General features: G+C 65.9%; 4 protein-coding genes across 5 annotated transcripts; 3 read left to right on the forward strand and 1 right to left on the reverse strand.

The window, feature by feature from the left end:
- The first annotated feature begins 1,553 nt into the window (after positions 1-1,553).
- Positions 1,554-5,508, forward strand: CREB3L3 (cAMP responsive element binding protein 3 like 3). The gene is made up of 10 exons (XM_066205732.1): positions 1,554-1,663; positions 2,377-2,501; positions 2,722-2,977; positions 3,305-3,420; positions 3,617-3,748; positions 3,831-3,937; positions 4,032-4,100; positions 4,199-4,283; positions 4,549-4,645; positions 4,783-5,508. Exons 1-10 carry the CDS (start codon positions 1,648-1,650, stop codon positions 5,130-5,132), a joined length of 1,353 nt encoding a protein of 450 aa, XP_066061829.1. The 5' UTR covers positions 1,554-1,647; the 3' UTR covers positions 5,133-5,508.
- A 428-nt stretch (positions 5,509-5,936) lies between these two features.
- SIRT6 (sirtuin 6) lies at positions 5,937-12,416 on the reverse strand. Its single transcript, XM_066205752.1, has 8 exons — positions 12,324-12,416; positions 11,084-11,211; positions 10,698-10,880; positions 8,538-8,597; positions 8,214-8,309; positions 7,936-8,016; positions 7,718-7,841; positions 5,937-6,394 (listed from the first exon to the last, which is right to left on the reverse strand). Exons 1-8 carry the CDS (start codon positions 12,387-12,389, stop codon positions 6,047-6,049), a joined length of 1,086 nt encoding a protein of 361 aa, XP_066061849.1. The 5' UTR covers positions 12,390-12,416; the 3' UTR covers positions 5,937-6,046.
- Positions 12,417-13,614: 1,198 nt separating this feature from the next.
- ANKRD24 (ankyrin repeat domain 24) lies at positions 13,615-21,197 on the forward strand. 2 transcript variants are annotated; one of them, XM_066205697.1, is made up of 19 exons: positions 13,615-13,680; positions 15,888-16,018; positions 16,095-16,183; positions 16,479-16,543; positions 16,852-16,909; positions 16,982-17,052; positions 17,254-17,360; positions 17,438-17,625; positions 17,824-17,852; positions 17,950-18,042; positions 18,221-18,325; positions 18,438-18,482; positions 18,595-18,693; positions 18,769-18,841; positions 18,936-19,057; positions 19,137-20,231; positions 20,461-20,598; positions 20,669-20,734; positions 20,999-21,197. In XM_066205697.1, exons 1-19 carry the CDS (start codon positions 13,645-13,647, stop codon positions 21,074-21,076), a joined length of 2,688 nt encoding a protein of 895 aa, XP_066061794.1. In that variant the 5' UTR covers positions 13,615-13,644; the 3' UTR covers positions 21,077-21,197. The 2 variants fall into 2 exon arrangements, with proteins under 2 accessions (XP_066061794.1, XP_066061793.1); XM_066205696.1 differs by lacking the exon at positions 13,615-13,680 and adding an exon at positions 14,818-14,899.
- A 209-nt stretch (positions 21,198-21,406) lies between these two features.
- On the forward strand, positions 21,407-24,252 carry EBI3 (Epstein-Barr virus induced 3). The gene is made up of 7 exons (XM_066205766.1): positions 21,407-21,516; positions 22,081-22,205; positions 22,574-22,789; positions 22,873-22,990; positions 23,059-23,219; positions 23,736-23,902; positions 23,978-24,252. The coding sequence occupies exons 2-7, from the start codon at positions 22,112-22,114 to the stop codon at positions 24,128-24,130; spliced, it is 909 nt and encodes a 302-aa protein (XP_066061863.1). The 5' UTR covers positions 21,407-21,516; positions 22,081-22,111; the 3' UTR covers positions 24,131-24,252.
- The last annotated feature ends 933 nt before the right edge of the window (positions 24,253-25,185 follow it).

Below are 25,185 nucleotides of genomic sequence, written 5' to 3' on the forward strand. Positions count from 1 at the left end.
GCGGGGCCCGGGGGCGGGGCCTAAGGGCGCGCGGCGGGGCGGAGTCTCGCGAGATCTCGCTGAGGGGCAGAAGAAGGTGCGGCCGTGGTCGCTGTACCATCCAAGAGCCGCCGGGGCCGTGTGGACGGAGCGTTCATTAAATTTTCACTAATTAGCGACCCACCAGTAGCCCCGCAGCCCGTGTTTGCCCTGCTCATCCCGTTCCATGCCCGATCCCAGGCCCCGGGGCCCCCGAGGCTCCTCAGGAGGGGCCCCGAGCAGCGGCGGGTGGCGGCAGCGGGCGGGCGCCCTTTGGCCGCTCCCGGCGGGGCCATAAAGCGGGGAGCAGCCGCCGCCCGTGGGGCAGAGGCCGTGGGGCGGCCGATAAGGGGCCGTGGCCTTGTCCCTGCGCCACGCCTGGGGCACACGGAGCCTTAGTCAGCGCTGTCACCTCCCTGTGCCCGGGATCTGCGGATCCGGTGGGGGGGAGTCACCGAGGGGACACCGGTGCCGGTGCTGGTGATGTCCCTCACTGCAGGAGTCACCGAGGGGACACCGGTGCCGGTGCTGGTGATGTCCCTCACTGCAGGAGTCACCGAGGGGACACCGGTGCCGGTGTCGGTGATGTCCCTCACTGCAGGAGTCACCGAGGGGACACCGGTGCCGGTGTCGGTGATGTCCCTCACTGCAGGAGTCACCGAGGGGACACCGGTGCCGGTGTCGGTGATGTCCCTCACTGCAGGAGTCACCGAGGGGACACCGGTGCCGGTGTCGGTGATGTCCCTCACTGCAGGAGTCACCGAGGGGACACCGGTGCCGGTGTCGGTGATGTCCCTCACTGCAGGGGAATGAGGGTTTGGCACAGCGACCACCCCGTGTGCAGCCCGAGACAGCCATGAGGGGACTCGTGGAATAATCCCAGGATGGTCTGTGGTGGGATGGATTTTAAACACATCCTATTCCACCCCAGCCGTGAGCAGCGACACCTTTTGCTGTCCCAGGCTGCTCCAACCTGGTCTTGGATCCAGGGATCCAGGGGCAGCCACAGCTTCTCTGGGAATTCCATCCCAGGGCCTCCCCGGCCTCCCAGGGCACAATCCCTTCCCAATGTCCCATCCATCCCTGCCCTCTGGGAATCCATTCCCTGTGTCCTGTCCCTGCATCCCTTGTCAATGGTCCTTCTCCAGGCAGAGCCACAGAGCACCAAGGTTTTTTTTGGATAAGCCGTAAGTGGTAGAGTCCAAGCCAATGTCCCCGGATAATGCCCTCAGCGCACGTCGATTGTAATTAACGCCGAGACATCTGAAAAAAAGGGAAACTGTCCCCAAAAGTGGGTGAAGGTTCACGGACAATTATAGCACCTGGACTTTGCCCGGCAGCCCCGGCCCCTTGTGCCCTGCTTGGCAGAGGAGCACAAAAACATTTGGCTAATGAGTTACGGGTCCAGCCCCGGGGCGGCCCTGCCATCGCAGCCCGACGGCCCCAATCAGGGCTGGGACATTTTGCAATCTGGGATATTATTTCTGTGCAGTTGGAGTTTAAACTTTGCCACTCGGGTCAGGGAATCACGAAGGAGGAGGAAGAGGAGGAGAGTGAAGGCCGGGTTTGTTGTCCACCGTGCTCCCCCGTGCTCAGAGAGAGTTGAGAGGACAATCCATAGGAGAATCCATGGCATCTCACTCAGGTATGTCCTGGCTCAACGAGATCCCACAAGGGACATCAGGGTTCACTGGGAGGGTTGAGGTGCAGTAAAGCCCCGTGCCCACCTTGGCCAGACAAATGTCAGGTAATGACAACTGTCCCCAGCTGGCCTGGGGGACATTTGAGTCACTTGGTTGGGTGGTGGATTGGCTGGTCAATCAGGCAGAGAGTGGACTGGTCAGTCCGTTGGTCAGTGGGTTGGTTGTTGGGTCCAGTCCATCCATTGGTCGCTTGGCCAACGTGTTGACCATTTGGTCAGTCTCTTGATCAGTTCATTGATCGCCCCATTGGTCAGTGGGTCAGCCGCTGGGGTAGCTGGATGTCAGTTGGCTGACTGGCCAGTTGGGCTAGAGGTCAGCCGGCCAGGGGCTCTCTCTGAGTCTGGGGTCTCAAGCAGTGCCTGGGGTAGCAGTGAGGGACTGAGTCCCCTCCCTGGGGTGGCCGCAGTCGCCTCCCCTCCACTTGCCACCCAAAATGATTAACCAGCCCTTCCAGCACGGTCACCTCCAGGATGGAACCCCCTGGCTGGGTGGAAAACTGGAGGATTTGGGAATTTCAGCTGCTGGAAGGAGAAGAGGGGGGACACTGCCATGCCTGGAGGCCCCACACCCTGTCCCACACCTGTAGGGCTTTTCCAGGGGGTGGCGGTGGGGGGTACCGGGGCCTGGGCTGGGCAATGACCCTGCCACCCCGCAGCCATGGCCTCCAGCGCGGGCAGCCTCGAGAGCCTGGACCTGCTGGATCTCCTCTTCGACCAGCAGGACGGGATCCTGCGCGGGGTGGAGCTGGGGACGCCGCCGGGAGCCTGGCCCCAGGACAGGGTGAGCCCCGGACCCCGCCCCGGCTCGGCCCCGCTGGGTCACAGCCTCACGGTGTCACAGCCCGGGGGGTGTCACATCTCCGGGGGGGGGGTGTCACAGCCCGGGGGGTGTCACATCCCGGGGGGTGTCACATCCCGGGGGGTGTCACATCCCGGGGGGCTGTCACAGCCCAGGGGACGGACGGCCGCTCCCTGCCGGTGACGCTGCCGTGTCCCCACAGCGTGCCCCGGACAGCGAGGACTTCCTGAGCTCCATCCTGGGCTCCGGGGACTCGGTGTCGGACTCGCCCAGCTGGTCCCCGGCCACCAGTGACAGCGGGGTGTCCGAGGACCCCCCCTCGGACCAGCACGACAGCCCCCCCCGCAGCTGTGACGGGGGTCCCCGGGAGGTCCTGTACCCCTGCACCGACCCCTGCCAGCCCCAGCCCCTCCCCGCGGGCTCTGGGGTGCTGCACCCCGAGGTCTCCATCGACCTGGGTGAGCCACACTGGGAAGGGAGCAGCCTGGGGACACTGGGGACACTGGGGAGCTGAGTGGTGGTGGGAGAGCTGGGGGTCTGTGAGGAAATCAAGGGAGCTGGGGGAAACTGGAAAGAACTGGTGGGTTAGGGAGGAGACAGGGAGAGCGTGGAGAGCTTGGGAACTGGGGTAAACTGGGCAGACTGGTGTTGGGGGGGCTAGGGCAGGACAGAGGGACAGTTTGGGGGGACAGCAAATCACCCTGGTTCCGGGGCAGGGGGAGAGTCCTGCCGTGGGGACAGTGGGGACAGAGCACTGCTGTCAGCCCCGCTCTGCCCTCACCCAGACATGTGGCACCCCGGGTTCTTCCTGGAGGAGAGCCAGGACCTGCCCGTGCTCCCCCCGCCCACATCCTGTGCCCTCACCGTCAAGGACCTGCTGCTCTCGGGCAGCTCTGACAACGTGAGTCCCCGTCCCTGTGTCCCCAACACTCCCTGTGCCCAGCCTTGTCCCTTCCTGGGCCCTGATCAGCCCCATTCCCATCCCCACACTTGTTCCCTGTCCCTTCCTGGCCCAAGGCACCTTCACCAAGGTCCCACCCAGGCTCCCTGGGGCCGGGACCCCCACGCAGGGGTGTCACCATCCCGTGTTCCTGCAGCAGCCACAAGCCCCTGGCTCCCTGCTCCGGCCCAGCCAGGGCCACTTCCAGGAGCTGGTGCTGACGGAGGACGAGAAGAAGCTGCTGCTGAAGGAGGGGGTGACGCTGCCCACGCAGCTGCCCCTCACCAAGGTGGGCCCAGGACACCCCCAGGGGAAGGTGCGGGGTGGGGGTCCCAGCCCTGGCGGCCCTGACCCCCCCGTGTCTCCCCCAGTACGAGGAGCGGGTGCTGAAGAAGATCCGGAGGAAGATCCGGAACAAGCAGTCGGCTCAGGAGAGCCGCAAGAAGAAGAAGGAATACATCGATGGGTTGGAGAGCAGGTACAGAGGCCAGCCCCTCCCCTGGGCAGGGGGACACCCTGACCCCCGGGGTGGCACCCTGGGCACTGACCCCACCCTGCTGTCCCTGCTCCAGGATGTCGGCGTGCACAGCCCAGAACCAGGAGCTGCAGAGGAAAGTCCTGCACCTGGAGAAGCAGAACTCGTAGGTGTTCCCGGGCTGGGATGGGGACAAGGTGGGATGGGGACAAGGTGGGGTGGGAAGTGTTGGGATGGGGGCTCACGGGCTCTCCTTGTTCCCAGATCCCTCCTGGAGCAGCTGAAGAAGCTCCAGGCCATGGTGGTTCAGTCGAGCAACAAGGCAGCACAGACAGGGACCTGCCTGGCGGTGAGGGGGGCCTCCAAACCCTGGGAGATGTGGAGATGGGCTGGGAGGGATGGATGGATGGACAGATGGATGGACGGATGGATGGACAATGGAGGGATGGAGGTGGGGATGGATGAAAGCAGGGATGGATGGAGCTGCACTGGTAGGACATGAACCAGAAGGGAGGGATGGAGGAATAGATGCACTCCAGGTTCTGCCACCAGCTGTGACCCAGCTCCTGGTCCCTCTCCCCTGCTGTGCTCAGTGCTGTCCCCTCTGTCCCCAGGTCCTGCTGCTCTCCTTCACCCTCATCATCTTCCCCTCCATCAGCCCCTTTGCCCCCAGCAAGGCTGAGGCAAACGGCGACTTCAGGCCCGTGCGAGGTGAGGGCTGTGCTGGGCTGTGCTGGGGCCGTGCTGGGCCGTGCCGGGCCGTGCTGGGCCGTGCCGGGCCGTGCTGAGCCAGAGCTGTGACCCTCCCCAGGGCCCTGGCCCAGGCCCTGACCCTCGGCGGGGCTCAGTTTTCTCCAGGTCCCTGCACAACGCCGCCGCCTCCCGCGTGGTGCACGCCCAGCCGCAGGCCGGGGAGGAGAAGCCCCCGGAGCCGCTGTGGTCGCAGCCGCTGGAGGAGAACCCCCAGACCGTGCACGAGGAGCTCCAGGGCACATCCCCGGCGCGGCCGGACAAAGGGACCCCGCAGAACCACACCCGGGCACCGCCCAGCGAGGGCCTGAGCCACCAGCACGGGGACCGCGCTGACGCTGTGACAGGGGACGGCACCGTGCCACCGCACCCGGGGCTGGCGTCCCTGGCGTGGGCAGAGCCCGGGCACGGCCGGCCCGCCGTGCTGGAGCCGGCGGAGGAGCTCTAGGCAGAGCAGGGGGCACGGGGGTGGCAGCACCTCATCCCCTACAGGACGAGCCCTCGGGGGGACCCCTCCAGGAGCTGCCTCCCGGTGCTGGACCTGCTTGGCTTTGCTTGGATTCTGTCAACTGGGAAGAGGAGACCGGCTCCCACTGGCCTTACTGGGAGGGAAGGGGCTGCTCCTGCCCCCCCGGCACAGTGGGAGCTGTGGAAGGGACACGGGGTCACTCAGGATCGGGGCTGAGGAAGCAGGAGGGACCCTGGCCTGGCTGGCTGCTGATGGTGCAGCTTGGTTGGTTTTGGTCTTGGTTTCGTTTTGGTTTTTTGATTTTTTTTTTTTAAATTTTATTTTCATCTCTAAATAGAAGATATTTTGGAGAAAAAAAAAAATCCAGCTGCTGTAGTTTTAAGAGGGGGTGGGTGATCCACAAGGTTTGAAGGAGCTCTGGGCCAGGGGGGGACACAGCCTGAGCTGGGGCCAGGGCACCTTCCCCAGCTCCCAGCCCTGAGCCCAGCTGGGATCCAGCCAGCACCAGTCCATGACCAAGGGACGTGGAATCACAGAACCATGGAATGGTTTGGGTTGGAGGGACCTTAAAGCTCATCCAGTGCCACCCCTGCCATGGGCAGGGACACCTCCCACTGTCCCAGGGTGTTCCAAGTCCTGTCCCGCCTGGCCTTGGACATCCCAGGGATCCAGGGGCAGCCACAGCTCCTCTGGGAATTCCATTCCAGGGTCTCAGCACCCTCACAGGGAGCAATTTCCCTGTGCAAAGCCCGTGGGGAGGTGCAGCTGCTCCGCCAGCCACAATTCAAGTGTGTGTTTTAATACTGACATAAAAAAAGGGAACAATATTTAAGGATATAAAAAAAAGTCGTTGGAAAAGCAGCCCAGGCGAGACGAGGGACAGTCCAGGTGGCTCAGGTGAGGAGAGGCTCCACCTTCATCTTCTTCACCGGCGTGGGCCCCGTGTCGGGGCCGGGCCGCTCCAGTTTGAGCCCGTTGCCGGGACACGGCGCTGCCGTGCCGTTGTGCCGGGCCCGGGGCTCCTCCTTGGGCTCCTCCTTGGGCTCCTCCTTGGGTTCCTCCTTGGGTTCCTCCTCCGGCTCCCCCTTCAGCCGCCCCCGCAGCTGCTCGGCCCTGCCCGGCTCGGCGCTCTCCACCACCACCGGCCCCGTCCACTCGGGCACCTCCAGCCCCAGGTGCTTCATCAGCTTGGTCATCACCTCATCCACGTAGCCGTGGATGCGCAGGTCGGCCTGGCGGTCCTGGGGACACGCGGGGACACGGCTCAGGGGACAAAGGGTGATGTCCCTGCGCTGTCATTCCCAGCGGGACGTGAGCTGGTCCTGGGGCACTGGCGCAGAGCCAGGGACAGAGCGTGACAGGCACAAGGGAGCTCTGGTGACATCCCAGGAACCCCCAGCTCTGGGGATTAAAGACTTTGGACAATTGGGGCACCAACGTCTGAGCAGGATCTGAGCAGGAATTGAACAGGATCTGAGCACGATCTGAGCAAGGACTGAGCAGGGACTGAGCAGGAACTGAGCAGGATCTGAGCAAGGACTGAGCAGGATCTGAGCAGGAACTGAGCAGGATCTGAGCAAGGACTGAGCAAGGACTGAGCAGGGACTGAGCAGGATCTGAGCACGATCTGAGCAAGGACTGAGCAGGGACTGAGCAGGAACTGAGCAGGATCTGAGCAAGGACTGAGCAGGATCTGAGCAGGAACTGAGCAGGATCTGAGCAAGGACTGAGCAAGGACTGAGCAGGGACTGAGCAGGATCTGAGCACGATCTGAGCAAGGACTGAGCAGGGACTGAGCAGGAACTGAGCAGGATCTGAGCAAGGACTGAGCAGGGACTGAGCAGGGACTGAGCAGGATCTGAGCACGATCTGAGCAAGGACTGAGCAGGGACTGAGCAGGAACTGAGCAGGATCTGAGCAAGGACTGAGCAGGGACTGAGCAGGAACTGAGCAGGATCTGAGCAAGGACTGAGCAGGATCTGAGCAGGAACTGAGCAGGATCTGAGCACGATCTGAGCAAGGACTGAGCAGGGACTGAGCAGGAACTGAGCAGGATCTGAGCAAGGACTGAGCCGGGACTGAGCAGGGACTGAGCAGGATCTGAGCAAGGACTGAGTACGGACTGAGCAGGATCTGAGCAGGATCTGAGCATGCCCTGCACAGGCTCTGTGTGTGTGTGTGTGTGTGGCCACTCCATGAGGCTGCAAACCCCCAGAAGACACAGCAGGCTCCAGGCTGAGCTTTTACTCTGCTCCCAAGACTTGGATAAGGCTGGACAGGGCTTGGAGCAGCCTGGGATAGCGGAAGGAGTCCCTGCCCATGGGAGAGGGGACTGGATGAGCTTTAAGGTCCCTTCCAACCCAGCCCTTTCCATGACTCTGATATTTACCTGCCATCCCTACGTGTTTAGCAGGAGTTGCAGGTTTAAACCCTCCAACCCAGGACTCCCAGCCTGTTTGCCTCCACCTGGGAGGGGACAACATGCAGGGACAAACTTGGGACGGGCCTGGAACAGGGGACAGGAGGGGGAAGGAGCAGTGCAGAGCTGTCGGAGGCTCACTCACGTGTTTGGTTGCTTGGAGGTTGACAATGACCAACTTCCCTCCTCTCTTCTTGGTGATCAGCGGGAGGTTCCCGCTGGGTTTGATCTGCAGGGAGGTCCCCAGGGTGACAGAGAGATCGGCTTTCCTGCAGGGAGGAGGAGGAGGAGGAGGAGGAATCCAGAGTCAGGGCATGGGTGGCTGGGGAGGGGCTGTTCTCCCCCCGGGCAGGGTGTCAGTACCTGCAGGCCTCATCTGCCAGCGTCAGGTCACGGTCGGGCAGGGAATCTTCCCAGTCCAGAATAGTGTCTCGTAACTTCCCTCTGGAAAACACACACAGGGAGCACGGTTTTCCCTGGAAAAGGCAGGAGAACAGGCAGCTGTCCCCTGGCAGAGGAGACAACGACCACAGCCTGTCCCTGTGCAGAGAGATCTCGCTGCACCTTGGGCTGCCTCTCGCGAATCCGAGGGGCTGTTGGCTGATCCCCCATCCCATACCCCAGGAGGGATCCCCCCCTACCTGCAGGCCCTCAGTCCCCGGGCCTTGGTGACGCTGCAGAGGCGCCCCGTGGGCTTCAGCCCCATGCTGCCCACCACGGCATCCCGCACGTACTGCCTGTGGGGACAGGGACACGGGCTCAGGGAGGGGCTGCAGTGCCCCCCACACAGCCCCCTGCCACGGAAATCCCAGCCCAGGATGGAAATCCCAGCCCAGTTTTCCCCCAGGATGGAAATCCCAGCCCAGGATGGAAATCCCAGCCCAGTTTTCCCCCAGGATGGAAATCCCAGCCCAGTTTTCCCCCGGGATGGAAATCCCAGCCCAGCCCCTCCAGGGCTCACGTACTTCCCACATTTCACACACTCTTCCACAAACATGTTCCCGTGGAGCTCGGCCAACTTGTCCCTGTGGGAGAAAGGCTCAGGTGAGCTGGGGGAGGGTGGGGAGCCCTGGGAGAGCCCTCCCTCCTCCCCAGGACCCTCAAGGGCTCCCCTGCCTCCCAGCTCTGCCAGGGGATGGCCCCAGCAGGGACTGAGGGAGGGACAGCAGGTCCTGGCCCAGTAGTTGTGATGTTTCCCTCTGCAGCACTGACTGCAGCTCCTGATGCACTCCAATCTCTGCTCCTGGGAGCAGCCAGACCTTTGCTTTTCCAGCACCCGACATTCCTGTCTGTCCCTGTGCTGTCCCAGCCCTCTGACACCTGTTTTTCCTAAGATTCCCCTCGGGCTCAGAGCAGAAGGCAGAGGAAAACCCAGCCATGCTCTCCGTTTCCCTCAGAGCCCCACGCTGACTGGGAACCTCCTTCAGGCTGGGTGGGACAGGACTGACTTGATTTCCCCCAGTCTGGCCCCAGTTCAGCTTCCTCAGGCACAGGCTTCATTTGGGAGGCAGAGCTGGGCTGAACTGGAATGGGAGCCAGAGGGTCCAGGCTGTGGGAGCAGCATGGAATTCCATCACCATCATCATCATCGTCATTTCCTGCTGCTTTTCCCATGGCTGTTTAGTCCAAACAGACCAACCTGGGGCTGGGAGCAGGAGCCAGGATTTGTAAGGACAGGAAAAGCCCTGGAGCTGTTTGTGGGAGGCAGCTCCTGCAAGGACACATGGATGCTCCTCAGTCACATCCTGACTCGTGGAATCACAGAATGGTTTGGCTTGGGAAGGAACTTAAAAGATCAAACCCCTGCCGTGGGCAGGGACATCTCCCACTGTCCCCAGGCTGCTCCAGGCCCTGTCCCATGGCAGGGACACCTCCCACTGTCCCCAGGCTGCTCCAGGCCCTGTCCAGCCCGGCCCTGACTGTTCCCAGGGATCCCAGAATATCCCGAGGTGGAAGGGATCCACAGGGATCATGGAGTTCAACTCCAGGCCCTGCACAGGACACCCCGACAACCCCAGCCTGTGCCTGAGAGCGTTCCCCAAGGCCTGTTCCATCATTTCCAGGGATGGGCCATCCCATTTTCCTCTGGGAAACCTCTGCCAGGGCCTCCCCTCCCTCAGCCCGAAACACCAGGAGGCACCAGCGTCACACCAGGCATCTTTCAAGCCTCAGTGACTCCCTTCACTTTGTTTCCTTCCTGCTCTGCCCTCCCCTTTCCCAGCAGCTCGGAGCACTTTTCCCCTCCCAAGACAATCTCTGGCTGCTCTTAAGTGCTGGGGATGGGTTTTGTAACGGGCTGGACAAAGCTCTGGCTGTCACGGGGCTCAGGAGAAGCTCAGGTTCCTCTGAGGACAACCCTGCCACGGCCACTCTGGTCCCCTCCACGCAGGGAGTGCAGCTCTCCCACCCTCAGCTCCCTGCAGAGGGAATCCCTGGGATCCTGGGGAATCTTACGTGGGATCCCAACCTGGTCACGAGGGAAGCGGAGCCCAGGTAAGTCAGGGCAGCTCCAGCTGTGGGACTCCCCCCTGGTTTGGCAGAATTACCCACGAAAAAAGGCTCTTTAAGGGTCTTTTGGGCCCAGCACTGATTTTGTGCTCCCTCAAGAGATTCAGTTGGAGCAAACTGAAGGAGTCCAAGCTCCGGGTGAGACACGGCCCTGGGAGCAGCTCGGGGCTCCCACCCACCCTCCTGTCCCTCCAGCCAGAGAGATGGGGATGGAGGGGATGGAAAGGACCAGAATCACAGCTCCAGGTCATTCCCAGGTCCTGTTTGGATCCAGCTCCTCGCCCCAGGTGCTCCCGGTGGCACCGAGAGCCACCACAGGCAGGACCTGGATGGGGCTTGGAGCAACCAGAGACAGGGGGAGGTGTCCCTGCCCTGGGGCTTCAAGGTCCCTCCCACCCCAAACCATTCTGGGATTCCACGATTCCACAGTCTGTTTGTCCTGTGCACAAACAGCACCAGGGAGCATTTCTAGAGAGCAACAGCCGCGGCTGATTTCATTCCATGACCCTCTGGGTCAGAACCAGAACCTCTCCCCTCCAAATTCCGGCTGGTTTCTCCCCTCCCCGTATCAGACAGGGCAGAGATTCCTTGGGAATTCCCTGGGGCTGGGGAGGTACCGTGGGAATCCCGAGCGCACGTGCAGCCCATCCACGTTCTGGCTGACCAGGAATTTCAGGATCCCCACTCTCTGCAGCCCCAGCAGTGCCATGTGAGTCTTGGAGGGCCGGGCGTTCTCGAAGGTGGTGTCGAATTTCGGGGAGAGCCCTTTCTCTTCCATAGTCCACACCCCATTGGGGCCCCTGGAAAGAGCAAGGAAGGAAGAGCTGCTCAGGCTCCAGGTGTCCCAGGCACGGGAGCAGAGCTGGTGGATCAGCAGGAATCTGGGGGGATTCTGTGGGAGCAGCTGAGACGGCGTTTGCAGGGGCAGGGATGGGTTAAACCAGAGATTTCCATGAGGGGAGATGGAGCAGGTGCCACCCTCCCAGCCCTGGGATTTATTTACCTGAAGTCAGGGATGCCCGAGGCCGTGCTGATCCCTGCTCCCGTGTGGAACACCACATTGGAGGAGCTGCGGATCAGCTCTGCCAGCTCCTGCACCTTCCGCTCCAGCTCCTCCGGAGGGTCAAAAATCTGGGAAAAGACCAGCATGGGATGGAGAGATGTGGATTATGTGGGGAAGGAATCCTTCCCTGTGAGGGCAGGGAGGGAGTGGGATGGATTTCCCAGAGAAGCTCTGGCTGCCCCTGGATGCCTGGAATGTCCCAGGCCAGGCTGGACAGGGCTTGGAGCAGCCTGGGACAGTGGGAGGTGTCCCTGCCACGGCAGGGGTGGCACTGGATGATCCTTCAGGTCCCCTCAACCCAAACCATTCTGGGATCCCATGATTCTAGAGCCTCGGCAACCCACAATTCTTCCTTATCCGTTAAGGACTTCACATCCCTGAACGACAGAAACACTTAATGGGAGAGACTCTGCGCTGTCTGGAGCATCTCCGTGCAGGGACAGGAACACCCACCACCAACAGGGAGTTTGTTCTCTCTCTGCCAGGCAGCTTGGCCCAGGCTGGGCTCCAGCAGCGACCCGGGGCCACCCCACGTGTGCCCAGCCCCAGCTGTCACCAGCTGTGCCACCGGCTCTGGGACAGGGCAGGGACAGAGAGGGACATGGGAGCCACGGAGGTGGGGACACAGACACCGCTTTGGGCACGGGATTTAATTCCTGAGATGCTTCTCCAGCCCTTTCTCCTGGGGACAGGGACGAGGACAGGGCGCTGTGTGTCCCTCAGCATCCCCCTGGCTCAGGACAGGCTCCTGAGTGTCCCCTGTCCCGGCCCCCAAACCCTGTTTTAAGCTTGCCAAGAACTGCTGGGGCTCAGGGGGACACGGACGGAGCCATGTGGGGGCAGAAGGAGGGAGCTGCACGGTGCGCTCGGGGCGGCCACGGGAAGGGCCACGGAGGGGGGACAAGGAGGGAGCTGGGGGGGACATGGAGGGCACGAGGGAGCCCTGGGGTGTCTGGGGACAGGCACCCACGGCAGGGGGACAAGGAGGGAGCCGCGGGACGTGCTGGGGACACACAAAGGGCTCGGCGCCTCCGCTGCCCGCGGCTCTCCCCGCGGGGCCCAGGCCGCGGTTGCCATGGGAACGCGCCGGGCCGCGCCAGGGCCCGCGGCGGGCGGGAGGCCCGGGCCGGGCGGGGGTTCACCGGGCCGGGCGGGGTTCACCCGGCGGTGCCGCGCTCACCTCGGGGAGGCCGCACTTGCCCTTGTCCGAGTACGGGGACAGCCCGGCCGCGTAATTCACCGCCATCGGCGCGGCCGCGGCGCGGCCGGAAGAGCCGGGCGGGGCCGGGCAAGGCGGGACACGCCCCGAGGCCGCCGCCGCCATCTTGGAGCCGGGCAAGGCGGGGCTGCCCTCAGCGTGTGCCGAAAGTGCCCAAACACTGTCCGGATAGTGCCCGGACACTGCCCTCAGCGAGCCTGACACTGCCCCGACGCTGCCCGGACAGTGCCCTGAGCCTGCCCCGACACTGCCCGGACAGTGCCCTGAGTCTGCCCGGACACTCCTCGGACACTGCCCCGACGCTGCCCGGACAGTGCCCTGAGCCTGCCCGGACACTCCTCGGACACTGCCCCGACACTGCCCGGACAGTGCCCTGAGTCTGCCCGGACACTCCTCGGACACTGCCCCGACACTGCCCGGACACTCCTCGGACACTGCCCCGACACTGCCCGGACAGTGCCCTGAGTCTGCCCCGACACTCCTCGGACACTGCCCCGACACTGCCCGGACAGTGCCCTGAGTCTGCCCCGACACTCCTCGGACACTGCCCCGACACTGCTCCACCTGCACTGACCCCCCGGCCCGGGGAAAACAGGGATGGGCAGGGGGTGCTGGCAAGGACAGAGGTGCCAGGGATGGACAAGAGGTGGCACCAAGGGCAAGGGGTGCCAGGGAGGAGCAGGGGTGCCAAGGAAGGAAGGAAGGAAGGAGGGACACGGGGTGCTGACAAGGACAGGGGTGGTTGGCAAGGACAGGAGTGCCAGGGCACAGCGCTGGATACCGGGGAAGGAAGGACAGGGCGTGCTGACAAAGGCAGGGGATGCCAGGGAAGGACAGGGGTGCCAGGGAGGAGCAGGAGATGCTGACAAGAACAGGACGAGCTGGCAAAACCAGCGGCTGCCAGGGCGGGGAAGGGGATGTCGGGTGGTGCCACCAAGGGCAGGGGCTGTTTGGGATGGGCAAGGGGTGCCAACCACCAGCGCCCAGCCCTCGCCGGTCAGCCCCGGGCCGTGTCCCCTGTCCCCGGGCACGGCAGGTGCCCGCAGATCCCTTCCCAAACACGCCCGGCCCGGCCCGGCCCCCCCGCCTGCCCGGCGCTGTAACCGCAGCCGCGGCCGTAACTCAATCCCCGGCTCCGGTTCCCGGCCCCGGGCGCTGCGCTGGGAGCGCCAGCACGGGCCGGGAGCGGCGGGAGCGCGGCTGAGCTGTCCCCAGGCAGGGACAGACCCCTGAGCGTGGCCGTGCCCCCGAGCAGGTGCCGCGGGGCTGAGGCTGAGCCGCCATGAGGAGCCTGAAGGCCAAGTTCAAGAAGGCGGATGTGAGTGCCACCCTTGGGGACATGGGGACACGGGGACCTGCCCCAGGATGTCCGCGGGGACACGGGGACCTGCCCTGGGATGTTCACTGGGACATGAGAACCTGGGCATTTTCCCCAGGATGGCCCCAGTGTCACAGGGACACGGGGACCTGCCCTGGGACACGGGGTGGTCACTCACGACGGGGACAGCGGCCCCACGGAGGTTGGCACTGCCACCCCGGCCAGTGGGATCGAGTCCCCAGCACTCCCCCAGTGCTCCCAGAGCCGTCACTGGGAGTGGAGCAGAGCAAAGGAGAGGGAAGCGGGTCCCAGGTCCCCTCCCTGTCCCCTTCCTGGGGACAAGTGCTGCTTTGCCAGCTGCCACAGCCCGTGGAACCAGCCTGTCGATGCTCCTCAATTATTCAGCAGCAGCCTGGCACGGGGCCACAGAGGGCACAGGGGGACAGCACTGTCCCCAGTGCACTGGGAGGGACACCGCTGGGGACATGGGGACACAGGTTGAAGCCCCTCACCTGGAGTCTGAGGGACCAGCCCGCTCGGGGTGCTCCGTGCCTCAGTTTCCCCTGGACGCCTCCCTGAGCGGCTCCCGATGTCCTGCTGCCACCGGGACTGCCCGGACAGCGCCTGGGGACCCCTTGAGTTCTGGGGTTCCTCCCTGAGGGGTGTTTGGGGGGGCCATGAGGTGCAGGCGGGGGGATCTTCCCCCTCCCTCGGCCCCAGGGCAGCGCGGGGAGGTCACTCTGTGCCCCAGGGCAGGGCGAGGGGTGCCAGGTCCCCCTCCTCGGGGGGCAGGAGGACGCTCAGCCCTGGTTTGGGGGTGCTTTTGAGCACGAGGTGGGACAGCTTCCCCCCCGCAAGCTCTCCCGCTTTAACTGGGAGCAGTGTGGGTGCCGGTCCGTGCCTGGGAGCTGCTCCCCGCTCCGTGGCGGGATGTAGGGATGTAGGGATGCAGGGATGCGCGGAGCGGGGGATGCTGAGGAGGAAGGGAGGGAGGGAGGGAGGGAGGGAGGGAAGGAGGGAGGGCCGGGGGTGGAGGAGGCGGGTCCGGCTCCCACTGCCGCAGCCCCGGCCCCCGCCCGGGCGGCGATGCCGGAGCGCTTCGGGCTCGGCGGTGCCCGTGCTGGCCGGGGCCGGGGGCGAGGGACGCATGGCGTCCTCCCGCCGCCTCCTGCTCAGCACCATGAAGCAGATCTGCCTTTGTGCCGCCGCCTCCTTCGCGGTACGTCCCGGCTCCTCTCCCGGCTCCCCTCCCGGGTCGCCTGCGGTCGCGTCCTGCGGGCTGAGCCGCGTCCCCCCCGCCCCACCTGCACCCCCCATTCCCATCCCCATCCCCGCCCCGGGGCTCCCCCGCGTCCTCCCCATCCCGCTTTGTCCTTGGCGTGGGGGGAGCGGGCACCACCCTCCCAGTTTGCCCAGTTTGCCCTGGGAGACTGGTTTGTTCCCTGCCCCTGGTCCCAGCGAGCTGGAGGGGCTCGGGGGGCACCCGGCGGGCACAGGCGGGTTTGGGACAGGTGCCAGCGGCTCCCGAAAGGTGACATCCATTTCCTGCCGCCGCCACCGCAGCCAGCGCCGCTTTGTCGTCACCGGCTGCGGGGTGAACCCGGGACTTGCAATCCTTGTCCTGGTCCTGTCCCGCTGCGGGTCGTTCCCTCGGGACAGGGATGTGCGGGAGCACCGCGAGAGCAAAGCCCCGTCCAGCCGCGGTCCTGTTTTGGGGGGACAGATCTGTGCCCCGTTATCCCGGGAGGCTGGAGCATCCCCGGGGATCTGCTCTCGCTGCCAGCTGTGCTCGCCCTGCTTTGATCCCTTCCTCCTCCGGGAGCAGAGCAGGGCTGGGAACGGATCAGGGGGAGAATGGGCAGGGCTGGGGCTCCCATGGGTACTGCCTGTGTTTTGTACTGGGATTTTGGGGTGGCGGGGGCAAACCCCGGGGCAGTTGGGCTCACTCCCAAATCCCAGCCCAGCTAAACTGGGCTGTGTCTGTAAATCCCCTGCTCTGTGAGCTGCAGACTGGGGCGGCTGGAGTGGATTTTTATCCCAATCCCAGCTGAGCCCTCCATACCTGGGGTTGAGCTCCCAGGAGAGGGGCACAGACACGGCCACCCGCAGGGACAGGGCCGGATGCGGACAAGGACAGCCAGCCCTGCCCGCCCTGGGGACAGCACTGTCACGGCTGACACTGTCACAGCCTCTGGGCTCCGTTGCAGAGCCAGGACTGGACCAAGAACGATGAGAAACTGCTGCAGGCCGTGGACTACAACGATGCCGGGCGGGTCACATCGCTGCTGCTCCGCAAGGGGCTGGTGCCCACCAAGTTGGACTCGGAGGGCAAATCCGCGTGAGTGCCGGGCCCCGCCCCGGGGACACGCCTGGGGACAGGGGACACAGCCCCACAGCCCCTGCTCTCGCTGCAGGTTCCACCTGGCCGCCACACGGGGCAACGTGGACTGCCTGGAAGCAATGCTGGCCCACGGCGTGGATGCCATGACCAAGGACAGCTCGGGTGAGGGCATGGCCACCACGTGCCCCTGCCTCACGGGCCACACAGGGCCACTGGGTGTCCCCAGGTGTTGAGGCTGAGGGGACAGAGGTGGTGGCCACACCTGGGGGGGGTGTAAATGGTCCCAGTCTCCTAAAGGAGCTCAAGCAGTGCCTGATGAGCTCCTGGGGTTGTCCCCTTGCTGTTCAGCCCCATTCCAGCTGATCCTGCGGTGTGCCCGTCTCTCTGTCTGTCCCCCAAGCTGTCCCCTCTGGCACAGCCCCGCTGACCGTGCTCTGACCCCTTTGTCCCTTCCCAGGTTACACTGCCCTGCACTTGGCCTCCAAGCACGGCCACCCTCAGTGTGTCAGCAAACTGCTGCAGGTACAGGGGGAGGGAGGAGGGACACAGGGAGGGAGGGAGGTGCTGTGCCAGCTCCGTGTCCTCCCCGTCCTTGAACCCCCTTCCTTGGCATGGTGCTCGCAGCTCCGTGTGCTGCTGCCCGGCCCCAGGGAGCCACAGGGGGCCTGTCCCTTGTCCTTCACTGCCTGGAGCCAGAGGGGGTTTGTCTGTCTGTCCCCCTCCTTCACCACACCACGGAGTCTGTCAGTCCCCTGCCCTTCACCATGCCACTCGGGCAGTGTGTCCCTCTGTCCCCCTCCTCCTGTGACTGACCCAGGCTCTCCCCGCAGGCCTCCTGCCCCGTGGACGTGGCCGATGGCAGCGGCCGGACCGCGCTGCACCTGGCGGGTGAGTAGGGACAGTGCCAGCCTCGTTCGTGTCCCCGAGGGGGCAGCGCTCAGCCTCTGTCCTTGCCCGCAGCTGCCAGCGGCTGCATCTCCTGCTCCGAGATCCTCTGTGACTTCAAGGCTCCCTTGAACAGCAAGGACAAGGTGAGGGCCCGCTGCTCCTGCTCCTGCTGTGCCAGGCTGGGGCTGTCCCGAAACGCAGCACAGCTTGGGGTGGGACGCGGAAATCGGGGTGGGACGTGGAAATCGGGGTGGGACGTGGAAATTGGGGTGATATCGGGAGCAGGCTGCCCCGTGGGGGGATCCAAGCCTCCTCTGCTCATCCTCCCCCCCTGCCGTGGCCAGGACGGCTCCACGCCGCTGATCCTTGCTGCCAAGATGAGCCACTCGGAGCTGTGCCGGTACCTCCTGCACCGCGGCGCCGCCGTCAACTGCCGGGACCTGCAGGGCAGGTGGGGCCGGCAGCGCCGGGGGGGCCGGGAGTGACCTCGAGGCATTGTCCCCTGACCCGCGCTCTCCCCGTGCCCAGGACAGCCCTGATGCTGGCCTGCGAGAGCGGCAGCGTGGACACCGTGGAGGTGCTGGTCAGCGCCGGCGCCCGCGTGGCCGTGGTGGACGCCACCGGCCACGACGCCGCTCACTACGGGCTGGCCACGGGCAACGCTCTCATCCAGCACCTCCTGCAGGAGGCGGCCCAGCGCCGCTCCTGGGCCAGCGGTGAGGCCGCCGGGCCACCCCGGGCTCCCTGTCACCGTCACTGACGGCAGGACACGGCTGGCAGAGGCTGGGGGGATGTGTCCCCTTTTCCTGGGTGCCTTTGCTTCTGCTGCCCCCAGCCGAGGTGCCCCTGCACCCACCTGAGCTCTGAGCCCCTAAATGTCCCCAATTTCTCTTCCCTCCCGCTCTGCCCCACAGAAGAGGAGTCGACTGAGCAGACGTCGCAGGTGAGGGGCTGGTGCCCATCCCTGGAGGGTCCCCTGGCTCAGGAAGGAGGGAGGGCACTGTGGGTGTGACGTCCCCTCTGTCCTGGGGTGTCCACAGGCGTCTTCGCCCAGCCAGTCATCAGTCAGGGAGAAGAGCAGCACCCCGAGGAAGAGGAAGGCTCCTCTGCCTCCCCTGGGCACCCCCAGCCAGGTGAGAAACGGGTCCCAGGTCCGCACCTGGCCCGGCAGGTGCAGAGCAGCCCAGAACACTCCTCGATGAGGGGTCCCCTCATTGGGGGGTCTGTGCCAAGAAGCCCCCTCGGGCACACAGTGGGATTTTGGGCGTTACCTGTGCCAGGGGTTTCCATGCTTTCCGTGGATCCCTGCAGGAGGACCGGGACGCCTACGAGGAGATCGTGCGGCTGCGGCAGGAGAGGGCGCAGTTCCTGCAGAAGATCCGGGGCTTGGAGCAGCAGGAGAAGCAGAGACGGGAGGTACCGGCTGCAGGGTCCTGCGGAGATGCCACCGTGTCCCCGGGGAGCAGAGGGGACAGGGGAGATGGGGACAGCACTCATCCCTCCCTGTTTTCTCCCTGGGTCCTGCCAGCGGGCGGAGCAGGAGGAGTCCTCCCTGCGCTCCATGGAGAAGCAGGTGAGGCCAGGGAAGAGCTCGGGGGTGACCTCAACTCTCCGAGGGTGCTGGCAATGCCACCAGGACTCTGCCAGGAGCCCAGGGGACCCTATTCCCATGTCCTGCCCCGCAGATCCGGGAGCTGGAGGAGCGGCTGGCGGCACGGGACGGGGAGAAGGAGAAGCTGGGCAAGGAGGTGGAGGCTCTGCGGAGCCGCCTGTCCTCCATGGAGGTGGGTGTGGGCAGGACACAGCTGGCAGCGCCCAGGGCCAGGCACAGCGGGGTCACCTCCACCCTGCACCCCCAGAATGAGAAGGAGAACACGAGCTACGACATCGAGACGCTGCAGGACGAGGAGGGAGACCCGCTTGAGTTCCCAGGTAGGTCCTGCCAGCCTCCCAATGACACCTCGGGGAAGTGGCACTGGGCAGTGGGGCACAGGTGGGCACAGCCCCAGGTCCCTGTGCCCTGCAGGAGCAGAGATGCTGCTCTCTAAGAAGACGCTGAGCCCGTCGGCCGAGGACCTGCTGGCCACACTCCAGGGACAGGTGCAGTCCCTGACCGTGCAGAACAAGGAGCTGAGGGAGAAAATCCAGGCATGTCCCCTTGTGCCCATCCGTCTGTCCCTCTGTTCCTTGTCCCCTGGCCCACGGTGGCCTCACGGTCTCTGGGCAGGTGCTGGAGAACTACGAGCGGGACGAGAGCAGCGCCCCTGGCCCGGGGGACGTGGTGCCCGCCGCTCTGTACCAGGCCCTGCAGGAGGAGCTGGAGCGGCTGCGGGCGCAGGGCACGGCTCGGCCCGGGGGGGACGGGCAGCGCGGCGCCTCGGAGCCCGGCCTGGAGGGGCCCGCGGGGCCGCGTCCCACCGAGGAGCCGGCCTGGGCCTGGGGCGAGTGCAAGGCGGCGCTGGGCGAGCTGGGGGTGCAGACATCCTCCTCCTCCTCCTCGGGCGAGCTGGCAGAGGCACGGGCGGCGCTGAAGCGGGCACAGACCGAGCTGGAGGAGCGGGAGCGGCGGCTGAAGGAGCTGCAGGCCCGGCTGGAGGCTGCGGAGACCACGGAGGAGGCGTCGCGGGAGAAGGAAGCGCTGCTGGAGCGCTGCGGGCGCGCCGAGGCCGAGGCGGAGGCGCTGCGGCGGGAGCTGGCGGCGAGGCCGCGGGACGCGCCGGGAGCGGCGGAGCCGGCGCGGCGGCAGCAGGCCGAGGCCGAGGCGCAGCTGGCGGAGCTCCGCGCCACGCTGGCGCGCAGCGAGGCCGAGCTGGGCGTGCTGCGGGAGCGGCTGCGGGAGCACGAGCAGGAGGCCCCGGCGTGGCTGCGGCGAGCGCGGGCCGAGGGCTGGGTGCCCCGGGAGGAGCACGCCCGCGGCACGGCCGCGCTGCAGGAGCAGGCCCGGGCGCTGAGGGAGCGGCTGGCGGAGCTGGAGGCCGCGGCCGACGCCAAGGCCCGCGAGGCCGCCCGGCTGCAGGCGGAGCTGGCGGCGGCCGTGCCGCGGGAGCAGCACGAGGCGGCCGAGGCCGGGCTGCGGGCCGAGGCGGCGGCGCTGGCACAGCGGCTGCAGGAGCTGGAGCGGCGGCACGAGAAGACGTGCGAGGAGGTGTTCCGCGTGCAGCGGCAGGCGCTGTTCATGAAGAGCGAGCGGCAGGCGGCCGAGGACAGGCTGGGCGCCGCGCAGAAGCAGCTGGAGCAGGCCCAGGACGAGGCGCGGCGGCTGCGGGAGCTGCACGGCCACGCCGAGGACGCGGCACGGCTGGTCAGGGACAGGGACAGGAAGGTAAGGGACAGGGAAGGATCAGGGGATGCTCGGAGGCCTTGGAGCTGCACACGTGGAGTCGCTGAATTTGGGTTGGAAGGGACCTTAAAGCTGATCCCATCCCACCCCAGCCATGGGCAGGGACACCTCCCACTCTCCCAGGCTGCTCCAAGTCTGGCCTTGGGCACTGCCAGGGATCCAGGGCAGCCACAGCTGCTCTGGTGACCTGTCACCGCTGTGCCCTGTGCAGATCACGGAGCTCTCCAAGGAGGTTTTCAGGCTGAAGGAAGCCCTGAACGCCCTCCCCGAGTCGGGGGGGTCCCCGCAGTCCCCGCCCAACACGGCCGCGCTCCAGGCCCGGATCCAGGCGCTGGAGGAGAAGCTGCAGGTGGGTCACGGGGGGGTCGGGGCTGCCCTGAGCCCCCAGCCCTGTGGTCAAACCCCTCCCTGTGCTGCAGGAGACAGAGACCAGGCACAGCAAGGTGGTGACGCTCTACCGGAGCCACCTGCTCTATGCCGTGCAGGTGAGCTGGGGATAGGCCTGGGGGCAGCTGGGGACAGGCCCGGGGGCAGCTGGGGACACTGGGCTGGGGGCAGCTGGGGACACTGGGCTGGGGGCAGCTGGGGGCAGGGTTGGGCACAGCTGGGGACACTGGACTTGGGGCTGGGCCACCTGCCATCCACAGGAGGCAACAGAGGGCCTGAGCCAGGTGCCAGCCCAGGGACACGCACGGAGCCTCCCTGATGTCCCCACTCCAGTGTGCCCACCAATGTCCCCTCCACCCCAGGGCCACATGGACGAGGACGTGCAGAGACTCCTGTGCCAGATCCTGAGGATGCAGCAGCTGCAGGAGCAGGGCAGATGAGCCCCTGCCACCCCGGGTGGCACAGGGAGGGGGGGACAGGTCTGTCACAGCACCCTGTGTGTCACTCTGCTTGTCCGGGCACCCGGCCCACCCCCAGCAAAGCAGCAATAAAGTTATTTATAGTCACACTAACGGGCTGACTCCTCTCTGGGGGCACCGGGGTGGGCACAGGGCTGTGGGGACCTGGGGACACCAGGGGATCGGTGCCACCACCCGCAGCCCTGCCGTCCCCTCAGGGGAGGGGTGACGGTGAAGGAAGGGAGTGGTGGCAGGGGAGAGGTGGGAACTCTCCGGCCAGGGCTGGAATCCTTTTCCCAAGGCGTGGGGATCCCGGTGGCAGCACCGGGAACCGGCTCCATCCCCACGGGAACGGCCCTTCCTGCGAGGAAATGGGCTGGGGAGTGCCGGGATCCGGCGGGGACAGCGCGGGCCCAGCTGCGGTGAGCTTTTGGGGACACTGGGATCCCCACGGGCCCTGCGGGGGGGGTTGGGGGTCTGGGGTGACCCCACAGCGCCCGGTTTGGGGCACCCCCAAATGCAGGGAAAGTGGAGCGTGTCCCCGCCGGGGCCGGGCCAGCCCATGGCTGTGGTGGGAGGTGACAAGGACAGGACCTGTCCCTGTGGTGCTGGGCTTGGGGACAGCAGGAGCTCAGCTGGGCCCCCAGGCTGGGCTTTGGGGGTCTCTGTGAGGGACAGACCTGCCCTGGATGGAGGTGGGGACCCCCCTGAGGGATACAAACCCCTGAGTGCAGGTGTGGGGCTGCAGGGGTGGCTGCAGGCCCCCCTGGGAACCCGTGGGAACAGCAGGAGGTTTCACCCCCTCTCTTTCCTGGCTGCAGGGACTGACCCCTTTGGAATCCATCCCTCTGCAGGCTGTGGGGCAGGGCCGGGGGGGACACCGAGGCACAGCAGTGTGGGGTGGCTCAGGGGTGATGTCCCTGGGGACCTGTGGTGTCTGTGGTGTCCCCAGGGCTGGGGTTTGACCATCCTGCCTGTCCCCACAGGTGCCTGGACAGCCCCACTGAGTCTCCTGGCATGAGGTGGCTTTGGGTCGTGGCTTTGGTGGCACCTGCCTGCAGTGTCCCCTATAACAGCACAGCAGGGAGCACTGGGGACAATGGGGACAGAGGTATGGCGGACTGGGGGCACTGGGATGGAGGCTGGGGGCTCTGGGGACCCTGGATACAGCAGGACTGGGCAGACTGGGAGCGCTGGGGTTGGAGATGGAGGGGATTTGGGACAGTGAGGGGACGGGGAACAATGACAGGCACACAAGTGTGGGGACACTGGAGGGGCTGGGGACATGGGGGTGCAGACGATGGGCACGGAGGGATCGATGATGGAGGAACAGGGACCCTGGGGGTCTGGGGACATGGGGGGACCAGGGCCAGCGGCAGGCGTCTGGGGACACTGGGAATGGCACTGGGGGGCCCAGGGAGATCCAGACCCTTCCTGATGCAGTGTCCCTGTCCCTGCCATGTCCCCATGTGTCCCCAGGTCCCTGCACCCCTCAGCACGGCCCCCTGGGCACCGAGGTGCTGCTGCCATGCCCGGGGGGTGCGGCCGAGTGGCGCCGGGGGGACACTGTCCTGGGCACGTCCCCAGCCCCGGGGCTGGCCCTGCCCAACGCCAGCCTGGCCCACCAGGGCCACTACAGCTGCCACCACCCTGCCACCGGCGAGACCCGGGCCACCATCTGCCTGAGGCTGGGCTGTGAGTGTCCCCCAGCCCCGCTGTGACCCCGCGGGGGTCCCTGGGGGTGTTGGCAGAGGGGTGACCCCTGTCCCCTGTCCCAGACCCGCCCCCGCCACCAGCCATCGAGTGTTGGGCCAGCAGCTACCCCCAGGCTGTGAACTGCTCCTGGGGGCTGAGCCCCGACCCTCTGCTGGACACCGACTTCGTGGTCACCTACAGGTCAGTGGGGGTCCCCAAAGCCTCTCCCCGCGTCCCCCGGCCCTTGGCAGCTGTCCCTGTGTCCCCAGGCACGGCGCAGACACAGGTGAGTGCCCGCTGACGGGCCCGCGGAGCTGCTCCTTCGGGGACCTGCAGGTGTTTTCCCTCACTCCCTACGAGCTCAACGTGACAGCCCAGAACGCCCTGGGAGCTGCCTCGGCTTCCCTGCCCTTCCTCCTGGAGAACATCAGTGAGTGCTCTGCGCTGGGGACAGCGGGGTCACCTGCAGGACCCTCGTGTGTCACCCTGGGGTGTCCCTTTGGGCCTCTCACCTGCTTGGGATGTGGGATCATCAGTGCAATGATTTGCTGGGGCTCAGGCTGGCACAGCTCACAGGGGGACATGAGGGCACTGTCCCCAGCAATCCCACGCCGGATCCCGCAGCCACGACATCCCCCTTCGCCTGAAAGGGAAGGAAAGTGACTTTTTCCACGCAGTGGTGGGACAAGGGGGTTGGTTTTCATCTAAAGGAGGATTTAGATGGGATATTGGAAAGAATTCTTGACTGTGAGGGTGGGGAGGCCGTGGAATAGAATTCCCAGGGAAGCTGTGGCTGCCCCTGGATCCCTGGAATGTCCAAGGCCAGGCTGGATGGGACTTGGAACAACCTGGGACAGTGGAAGGTGTCCCCGGTGGGATGAGATGATCCTCAAGGTCCCCTCCCACCCAAACCATCCTGCAATTCCCTCACTCCTTGTCTCCCCAGTAAAGCCGGACCCCCCGGAGGCCCTGCGGGTCTCCCCCATCCCTGGGGAGCCCCAGAAGCTGCTGCTGGAGTGGAGCCCTCCATCATCGTGGCCATTCCCGGAGTATTTCCCGCTGCAGTACCGCATCCGCTATTCCCGGGACAACGACTCCTCCGTCCCCACCACGGTACTGTCACCCCCTGGGTAAACCGAGGCACGGCTGTGGCTGTGCCCGGTGTGTCCCTGACCCCGCTGTCCCCAGGTGGGGCCGTACAAGGTGACATCCCACATCCTGACGGACCTGGAGCCCGGGAGCCTCCAGCACGTCCAGGTGGCCGCCAAGGACGTGACGGATTCCGGGGAATTCAGCGCCTGGAGCCCGCCGGCCTCGGGGACACCCTGGGTGGGGCTGTGACAGCCAGGCAGGGCCGCTGGCCCCATCCCAGACCTGCTCTGTCCCTTGTCCCACCCCAGCAGCGCTGAGCCACCAGTGCTGCCAGGAATGGGCAATAAACGGGCTTGAGGCTCCGTCCCTGCTCTAATTCTGGGATGTTCGTGACGGCTGGGCTGCCCCTGGGGTCGGTCAGGGCCAGTCCCTTTGCTGTCCCAGGACGGTCCCTTTGCTGTTGCAGACAAACCCTTTGTTTCCCTGCGTTTGGCCCTTTTTTCGCCCTCGGGGTCGGTCCCTTCTGCCCTCCGCCCCAGCCCGGCCCTCAGCGCCCACCCGGGCGGGGCTGTCAGGGAAGCGGGGCCTTGAGGGGTGGGCGGCCATGTCGAACGTGGGCTGGAGGGGGGGAGTACCGTGATTAACGGGGGGGCGCCTGTTCCCTGCGTGGCGTTCCCCGGGCTGAGGCGGCCGCGGACCGGAGCCCCGGGAGGTCCCAGGCCTCACACCGGAGCCCCGGGAGGTCCCGGGCCTCACACCGGGGCCCCGCGGCCGTTAATGACCCCCCCCCCCCCCCCGTGCCTCCCGGTGGTCCCGCCCGTCGCTGCCTTCCCGCGCTCCGGCGGGGGGCGCTGTGCGCATGCGCAGCGGGGCCCGCGGGCGGTGGCGCCCCCGCCTGGTCTCGGGCCGGGCCCCTGCGCGCGGGGCCGGGAGACCCCGGGGCGCTGCCCCTGAGGGCCGGGGCGATGGCGGGAAATGGGGACAGACATGGAGGGGTTTGACCCTAAATAAAGATCGTCCTGGGCTACCCCTGCCATGGCAGGGACACCTCCCACTGTCCCAGGCTGCCCCAAGCCCCGTCCAGCCTGGCCTTGGACACTGCCAGAGATCCAGGGGCAGCCACAGCTTCTCTGTGCCGTGGCCTCCCCACCCTCCCAGGGAGGAATTCCTCCCCAATATCCCGTCTCTGGGATTTGATAACCTAGGCAGAGATCCGCCACCTTCCAGAGAGCGCCGAGACCTTTCCCAAGCTTTGCCAGGCTTTGTGAGCCCTCTCGATTTTCTCCCCTGAGCTCTCCTGGGCT

Source organism: Chamaea fasciata, unplaced genomic scaffold (genome assembly GCF_029207755.1).
Source record: "Chamaea fasciata isolate MVZ Bird 193981 ecotype frontalis unplaced genomic scaffold, bChaFas1.0.hap1 SCAF_28, whole genome shotgun sequence".
Lineage (NCBI taxonomy): Eukaryota > Metazoa > Chordata > Aves > Passeriformes > Sylviidae > Chamaea > Chamaea fasciata.

Coding starts and splice junctions, on each gene's coding strand:
- CREB3L3 (XM_066205732.1), top strand. Junction 4,284..4,548: donor AGACAGGGACCTGCCTGGCG/GTGAGGGGGGCC, acceptor CTCTGTCCCCAG/GTCCTGCTGCTCTCCTTCAC. Junction 4,646..4,782: donor CGACTTCAGGCCCGTGCGAG/GTGAGGGCTGTG, acceptor GGCGGGGCTCAG/TTTTCTCCAGGTCCCTGCAC.
- SIRT6 (XM_066205752.1), bottom strand. CDS start 12,389: ATGGCGGTGAATTACGCGGCCGGGCTGTCCCCGTACTCGGACAAGGGC. Junction 10,881..11,083: donor TCGGGCATCCCTGACTTCAG/GTAAATAAATCC, acceptor TGCTCTTTCCAG/GGGCCCCAATGGGGTGTGGA. Junction 6,395..7,717: donor ACCTCCAAGCAACCAAACAC/GTGAGTGAGCCT, acceptor GCGTGTCCCCAG/GACCGCCAGGCCGACCTGCG.
- ANKRD24 (XM_066205696.1), top strand. CDS start 14,828: ATGGCGTCCTCCCGCCGCCTCCTGCTCAGCACCATGAAGCAGATCTGC. Junction 16,019..16,094: donor GACTCGGAGGGCAAATCCGC/GTGAGTGCCGGG, acceptor CTCTCGCTGCAG/GTTCCACCTGGCCGCCACAC. Junction 17,626..17,823: donor GCGCCGCTCCTGGGCCAGCG/GTGAGGCCGCCG, acceptor TCTGCCCCACAG/AAGAGGAGTCGACTGAGCAG.
- EBI3 (XM_066205766.1), top strand. CDS start 22,112: ATGAGGTGGCTTTGGGTCGTGGCTTTGGTGGCACCTGCCTGCAGTGTC. Junction 22,991..23,058: donor GACTTCGTGGTCACCTACAG/GTCAGTGGGGGT, acceptor CTGTGTCCCCAG/GCACGGCGCAGACACAGGTG. Junction 23,903..23,977: donor ACTCCTCCGTCCCCACCACG/GTACTGTCACCC, acceptor CGCTGTCCCCAG/GTGGGGCCGTACAAGGTGAC.